This window comes from Egretta garzetta, unplaced genomic scaffold, assembly GCF_000687185.1.
Source record: "Egretta garzetta isolate BGI_Z169 unplaced genomic scaffold, ASM68718v1 scaffold486, whole genome shotgun sequence".
In the NCBI taxonomy this organism is placed as follows: domain Eukaryota; kingdom Metazoa; phylum Chordata; class Aves; order Pelecaniformes; family Ardeidae; genus Egretta; species Egretta garzetta.
Genome location: NW_009260126.1, coordinates 2,204,780 through 2,212,565, shown reverse-complemented (window position 1 = coordinate 2,212,565; position 7,786 = coordinate 2,204,780). Strand labels below are relative to the sequence as shown.

The window sequence follows — 7,786 nt, the reverse complement described above, 5'->3', positions numbered from 1 at the left end:
TACGGTGCCACGTGGGCTGCTGTATCAACAGTTTGACAGCAGCTTGGGAAACCGTTGTAGTGCCTAGCCCTTCTGGAAGGCACAGATTAGTGTGTCTAACTCAACTAGCTGCGTCTGAATCTCTAAAAAGTTTGGTGGGTTTCCATGGTTTTTTGTGCTTGTCAAAAGCAAGGGCCAGAGCCATGAGTTCTGACCTGCAAAGTTGTATATTTTTATGTTATTGACACTTTCTGTGGTTTCAATCCAAGTTCCTGTTTGGAGAATGCAAATATTTGCCACTTTTGATACCACACTTCAACCAATAATTACAGTGTTGTTAGTGCTGCACTTACCATTATATCTATCACTTACAAAGAGCCTTTATCCGCAGTCTAATGCAGCAGTACTATTGTGATGGGGGAAGGCAGCTTCTGTAAGGTACTGCTATAAAATAATGCTCCAGCTAACATAACTGCCTATTTGTTGGGTTAGCGTAGCGTTCTTCTCCAAAACAATGGTGCTGTTAAAATAAGTACTTGAATAATTTACTGTGTTTATAGAAGTAGCTGGCTGCTGCACATCATGCAAGCAGTTGTGTTATGGTCGTACGCTCAGTGGAAAGTTTGCTTCAAGCAGAGATTCTGCATCTGTGCTCTGCTGTGTGTGCTTTGTTGGCTTTCTCTGCCTCTTGGTTACTAACCTGTATAAAAGATAGCAAGCACTCTCCTATGACAGTAAAAAGCATAGTTACCATATTTATCATCTGTTGTACATTCTATGTATTACTTTGACAGAAATGTTGGTGGAAGAACTGCCATTTTGTAATGCCCTTTTTGATGCACCTCCCAGCTTTCAGTAACAGCAAATATCTGTTTTCCTCATTTAAGTGATCATACTAATGTATGCACTTCAGTTGTTAAATATTGGTATTGAGCTTGTTATTTCCAAGTGTATGTTGTGCAACTTTGTCACCAGATTATTTTAACAGGAGAAAGTTATCTTTATAAATAGCAAACAGAGATAAATAGGTTCTAGGAAGGTCATTCATGTAATTGCATTTATTGCAGTATTGCCTTCTAAAACAAATCATTTCAGACTTTCATTAAATTGTACTTCAGTGGAAGTACCGCTTTTAAGGTAAATTGGTAATGTGTTACGGGATATGGATTTGGGGATTAGCTTCTTGAGTCCTATCTTTCAAGCTCTTAAAAAAAATTCTAGAAATCACACGTCAAATGAAACCAGCATGTGGAGCGGGAAGTTAGGATTCTAATTGGGGGGGGGTGTCACTTTTGTATGAGAAAAAATGTTTGTGATACTGTATTTAATGTGGTGTGATAAAAATACCCAGCAGTTTTAATAACCTCATAAAATTTACTGAGCCCTCCAGGGCTGTTGGCACGTTCCCTGGCAAGGTTTTGGCCTCTGCCAGCTGTGTTGCCCCCCACACAGCTGGCAGGGTGGTACCAGCCAGGTGATGTCCCCAGCAGGCTGTTTCAAATGTTGTTGCCATGGGTTTGGGGGACTGCTCAGGAGAAGAGCTCTGGCCTTTTGTTTTTATAATATACAGGTGGTCCAAGGGCCTGCCTCCGTCACCACACTTCAGCTGGTGTCCCCTGCCTCCGTGTGGTGAGGCAGGACTGATGCTGCTGGGAACTGTAGCCTGGGCTGAGCTGGGATTGTGGCTGCCAGCGGCACGGCTTGGCAGAGCTGCCCAGTGCCTACTACATCCCATAGCTTCTGCTTGGGGGAACTCCCAGCTTGAATAAGTGAGGCAAGGAGTAAGTGAAAGGGTTGCATTGTACGAGCAATGGACAGGCAAGCCTCCTCTCAACACCATGGTACTTTTTGGGTTGTGGGGAGCTGGTGAGGAAACAAACCGAATAACAGAGTCCTGTGCAACAAGCCTCAGCAGAATGGATATTAGGAAGAAGTTGTGTAGGTCTTGCCTTCAAAACAAATTTTTCTCTACTAAGGCTGTAGGAAAAGGTAGGGAGAAAGGGAGCAGGGTCATAGGAAAGCCCAGGGTTTGGAGCTTGACAAGGAGGCACATAGGGAATGTAAACGGTGGATGGAGTTGGGCCATGCTGGGTAGACTGGAAGTAGGAAGAAGCTGGGGAGAACGGTGATCAGGGAGGATAGGAATGGCCAGCAGTAAAGTGAGAGACCAGTGAAAGCAGCTGAAGGGAAGCAGATCGATGTGTCCTGGGTGCATAGAAGCACTTGTTCCCAGCCTTAGTCTGCTCACCAGAAATTTTTTTTAGGTTCTCATGGCACTAGGTCTGCCCTATATTGCATTGGCTCATTGAAATACATGCTTTAAGTAATCATTAATGTTCACTTAAAATTTGTCTGGAAAAGAAACACTAGAAATAAAATCTCATTCCTGTATGTTCTGTGCCAAATTGTATATTAAATAAGGGAATGGCCTGGTTCTTCAGGCCATTAGCAGCTGTACACACAGAGCTGCTGTTCTGCTTGCAGGTGAGAGCAATCATAACAAGAGCTTCAAGCTCCTCAGAGGTAATTGTGTTCTGCTCCAATGTGCTTGGCTATTCCCACTTAAATCTCACAGATTTTACTGAGATTATACCCCTAGATACTTTGAGTCAGGTTCCTAAAATAAATATTGCAAGCGATAGTCAAGAACCACATCCTTTTGAATGGGGGGGAACTGAGGCACAGTTAACTCACTGTATTCTTGTGTCATGTATGAAGTCTGCAGTAGTGGTTTGGAGAAAATCCTCAGGTTCTGACTCTTGGCCTTTAACTAGCAGGCTGCATGCTTCTTATATAGAGCTGTAGGTATGCTTGCTGCTTTGGATCTGTCACAGTCCTTACCCAGATTGGTTATGACCTTGGATCCTGAAAGGTTTTGTGCAGGCATAGTCATGCATTCATTGGGTAAGAAATTTCAGATTGGTGCTGTAACTGCATCATAGAGTGAGAGCAGGACAGGCAAAGGAGAGACAGGATTTACACGTGGAAAATGTAGCCTGCAGTGACCATTTGCTCCATCATTTTAGATGTGTTCCTTTCTTTTACGTCTGTATTTACTTGGGGTATGAGTGTAGATCTCTCACTATTAGGCAATGGGTATGGAATCCACGGCTCCAGAAAGTTTACCTCTTCTCCAGCTTTGTAATTTCTCCTGTGTAAAGAAAGTACACCTATGAAGGGAGATAATTTCATTTAAAACAGTGGTCCATCTCACTGTTAGAAAAACAAATAGATTCTGCAGGTCCCTACCAACCAAAACACAGTAGGCTTTGCTGTTGTGCCAATATTTTGTAGGGCTTTAACCTTAGCATTTATCATTCTAGCTACCAGCTGAAACGGGCATCTGATAGTATAGCGCTGCATAGATAGTTTTTTAAGATACTTGCTGAGGTTTAGTTTCATGGTTGGAGGAAGGGTTTTTTAACAGAGCTTAAGCAGAAGTTATCCGTATTTCCAATAAGTTGGTAGAGAGAAATGAGGAAGTTTTAAAAATGAATAGAAGCTGTATTGATTACAGTAAGAGTTTTGTGCACCTTTCCAGTGTGTAGTGACCTGAAATGGAGCTCTTAGCCTGACTTCTCACGGCCTGCACTCCTGCTGTCTTCCTTGGGCATTTTGTGTGTGAGAGGAAAGGAGGCCAAGTACTTAGGTCTGTTTTAGAGTTTTTCAGATCATCAGTAAAATTCCTGGAGTCTTCCCAAGTAGTAAGTTTTTTGATGGGTAGCCAGCAAACCATTTTTTTGGCATCACCAGCCTTGGATGTAACATACTCGTCCCTGGGATAGAAAAATTCAAAAATGCATACCATCAATCCTATCTGAGAAGGCTGGCTGGTAGATAAGATGTGGGCACAGTCCAGTGCACCTTATAAAAGCAGAATTTCAGTGGACTTGAAAACAAACAAGCAAACAGAAAAAACACCCAAATACAACTTGCAGGTTGACTCAGCTGGAATGAGGCTCCTCTGCCAGCTGTCTTTCCTCCCATTAGACTGGGTTAACATATTTGACTTCTGCTAAATGAAGTGTTATTTTTCTTTCTCTCTTTGCCTTTTTCCAACCTCCGGTGGTGATTCTTTTCTTAAAAATAAAATTCACGTGTGTGACTGACCAGGATTTGCTTTATAGAAGCCAATGTCATTGACAGTGCCAGAATAAAAGGCAAATGGTCCTTTTGCTACACAGGCTGCGGTCATTGTGTTCTACATGGAAAAGTGGTTGAACTCCTATAAAACAGTGACAGTGCCTACTTACATGCTCACGAATCATCCAACTGCAAGGCATTTTTGCCTCCTTACAGGCAAAGCAGAATTCAAGTATGTGTGTGTGTGTGTTTATTTTCAGTTTCATGGTGTTTCCTTTAAGGAGAGCAGCTGTAATTCAAGGGTGCAGGGGCAATGGGGAAGAAGTGCATGTGACAGTCATTGCTTCTAACGAAGATGGCATTTTTTTCAATTTTTTCCAGAGATAAATGACAGCGAAAGTCACCCAAGCAGCAGTCACCAAACCTTGAAAGGAACCTCAAAATGGGCTACATCACTGGAGAATCTCCTCGAAGATCCAGAAGGAGTGAAACGATTTAGGGTTGCTATATTAACTATGGATATTTATATAAACCAAAATTTAGATTTAAACCTGAATGAGCGTAAATGGTGCAGCTGTGCCAGTGCTGTAGGCACATAGGCATGGATCCTTCTAGATATGTACCCTGAGCAGAGGTTGCAGTGTTGGAGCTGTGGCATTTTCTGAGCTTCTGAGGTAGTGCCTTTTGCCCACTGCAGCTTGCTCACATAAGGCACATGGAATACTTCTGGTTGCATCTTTCTAATCAGATCTATCAGCTGTTGAAAGGATTAACAGTTACTGTTGGATAAACTACTGTCCTTAAGCCACTGATCTCTCTTGCCAAGTATTATTTATCACCGAGGACTGATCCTGCACTCTTTTTCTCATACGTTGTCCTTACTTAAGCAATGAGTTACCACTAACAGCTCCTGAGCCTGATAACTGTGTGGCTCTTAGTCTGTGTTGCAGCAGCTGTGCTAAAAAGAATTCCCCTTAAGTTTACTACAGTGTGAGCTTGTGCAGCTCAAAATGCAGGCTTGAGGCTCAGCTAGGCGAGGGTGGCAAGTTAGTTTTTCAAGGCTGCCTTGCTGTATTACCTATAGGAATAGGAACTACCTACTTGAGTATGGTTTTGCCATACCAAACACTGATAAAGTGCACTGGGATAAAATGGTTTCCTGCCAGACTGGTTTAAGTGTGATGTAAACTAGAATTACAAAGCACTGTGATATAGTATTCTTAAAAAAAAAGTAATCTTAGTGCTATTTAATTCTTGGTGTTACAATCTATTTTCTAACACTTGAAGGAGAAAACTGATGCTATAAAACAGAGCTATAAATATTTCAGTCATCATGTTTTGTAAAGAAATTTAGTGTACATTTTTTCCTCATTTTAAAACATGCCTCACTTTTGGAGGAATGTGTTTTGTTTAAACACTGTCTAGAGAATGCATATACATCTTCTCCTTTAGTTTACTTGAGTGAATTTATTGCCACTGATGGTCATGTTTAGAAACACTTTTATTTGTAGAGATTTTACTTATTAAAAAATCAGAAAGGTACTAGATGAGAATCTCAGGTGATCTGTGACTCTCATTAAAGTAGTTCATTATAGTCACCTGCTAATGAATTCATATATTTTTTGATTTCTCTTTGAGTAATGACTGTAAAATTGCTCGAGTTATTTAAGGGAGACTGAAAAAACTCTTTTTGTTAGTTACTGATATGCTCTGAGATTACATGTAGTTCATCATTCTCCTGGAAAGTGCTTTCACAGTGCTGAATATATGACTGTTCATTTGTGTTTTGGTAGTGTACAGATGCACTAATGCAGTGGTTCTGTTATGCTGTGTTGTGTAAACTCATTGTGTAGGCAGCTTCTAGTTTTAATAGCTATAGCAGGAAGAGAGAAAAACAATTGAGAAATTGGATCCTAACGTTTGTTTGTTTGCTTTTCTTTTCTCTAGGAATTTTTAAAGAAAGAATTTAGTGAAGAAAACGTTTTGTTCTGGCTAGCATGTGAAGAATTTAAGAAAACACAGGGAAAAAAACAGGTGTGTTTCCTAGATAAATTTTACTTGTCAACAAAGTTTCCATAGCAGAGCTGGAGCTATAATGTTTATGTTGCATAACATGCTTCATATGAATGTCAATAAATGTATTTGAAGAAATCGCACTGAAATCACAGTAGTGGAATTCTTTGGAAACAAAGCTGGTTCTATTTCAAATCAGAATAAAATGCTGAAATTGTCAAGTTTCCCACGTTTTGGAAACTCTAAACCTTTTGTTGTGGCTTGGGAATAGCAAAAGTTTTAATTCAGTGATGTTGCATCATCTTGCTTGAAAATATAAAGACGTTTCATTGAGGACTTTTTTTAAAGCCTAGCAGCCATTACATGAAAATATACACCATAATATTTTTAGTAGAACATAAAAATAACAAACAGCCCAAACAAAATGTTTTACAATATCAAAATGAAAAGTTTTGCCTTATCAAATTACAAGTTACAAACCAAAAGAAATGGAGGGTCCGTTTAGACTTTTTTTGTTTAAGTATTTATTCAAATTGATATATACCTGCACAGCATTTTCATTTTCATTAAAACTATATTTTTCTAGTAGAAAATATTCTATTGGAAATTTTTCAGCCAGCAGTCTCCAGGAGTTTTTTTCCACTGCTTGGATCTTGGTCTACATTTAGATCCACCAGAAACTCAGGATCCACTTTCATATTTAGGCTTTGAAGCCTGTAGAGTCAGGCCTAAAGTATGTACTGTGTTTTGTTTGCTTGTTTCTGAAAAAGTTTTTGTGATGATTTTTTTTTTTTGAGAAATTCTAAATTTTTTTGATCTTTGAGATGACGATTCTGTGAGCGTGAAATAAAGTAGCTTCAGAACTCCAGCTGAGCATCACTGTCCTTAAGAGTCAGACTCCAAATCCCATAAGCCCTTTTTTTGAAACCCCACCTTCACACTTTTCACATGTGTGCAGCTCTTGTTGCCAAAGGAAGCATTTTAGAAGGCAAGGGGTGCAAATACACAGCAAATACACTCTTCTGGCCAAAGTAAGCAGAGTAGCATGTGGAGGTGAGGCTGGGAAAATGCCATTTAATCCTGCTTCAAATGGGATCATGCGTGCTTCGAGTAATGTCAGAAATGTCAGGAAATAGGAATCAGGTGGGGGAACTGGGCTACTAGGGGTGTTATAAAGTGCAGGTGTAAGAAAGTTGCATCTGGACTGTAGGATTCCTCTCTTAAGGTCAGTCAAATATTGTCAGCTGAAATTGTTTCCCAGCAGATTTTCAACAAAACATATTTTTGAGAAGGGAGTTCACCTTCTGTAAATACTCTCTATTTTGCACTGAAAAAGCATTCCCATCAAAACAACCTGCTTGTTTCCGTTGTGAATATTTTTTGCTATAGATAAATCCATAAAAAATAGAAAAATAATTATTTTTGCAACAAGAGTCACAAGCGGTGTTCCCCAGGGTTCGGCTTTGGGGCCAGTTCTGTTTAATATCTTTATGGATGATCTGGATGAGGGGATTGAGTGCACCCTCAGTAAGTGTGCAGATGACACCAAATTGGGTGGGAGTATTGATCTGGAGGGTAGGAAGGCTCTGCAAAGGGACGTGGACAGGCTGGATCAATGGGCTGAGGCCAATTGTATGAGGTTCAACAAGGCTCAGTGCTGGGTCGCACACTTGGGTCACAACAACCCCATGCAATGCTACAGGCTTGGGGA

The 7,786-nt window shown here is 40.3% G+C and overlaps 1 protein-coding gene across 1 annotated transcript in view; it reads left to right on the top strand.

Moving 5' to 3' along the window:
- The window catches only part of RGS10 (regulator of G protein signaling 10), a 26,108-nt gene that overhangs the window by 7,679 nt on the left and 10,643 nt on the right, over window positions 1-7,786 (top strand). The window contains exons 2-3 of the mRNA XM_009641437.2: window positions 4,444-4,562; window positions 6,010-6,096. Of these exons, the coding sequence (XP_009639732.1) occupies window positions 4,444-4,562; window positions 6,010-6,096 (206 nt within the window). The remainder of the gene's footprint in view (window positions 1-4,443; window positions 4,563-6,009; window positions 6,097-7,786) is intronic.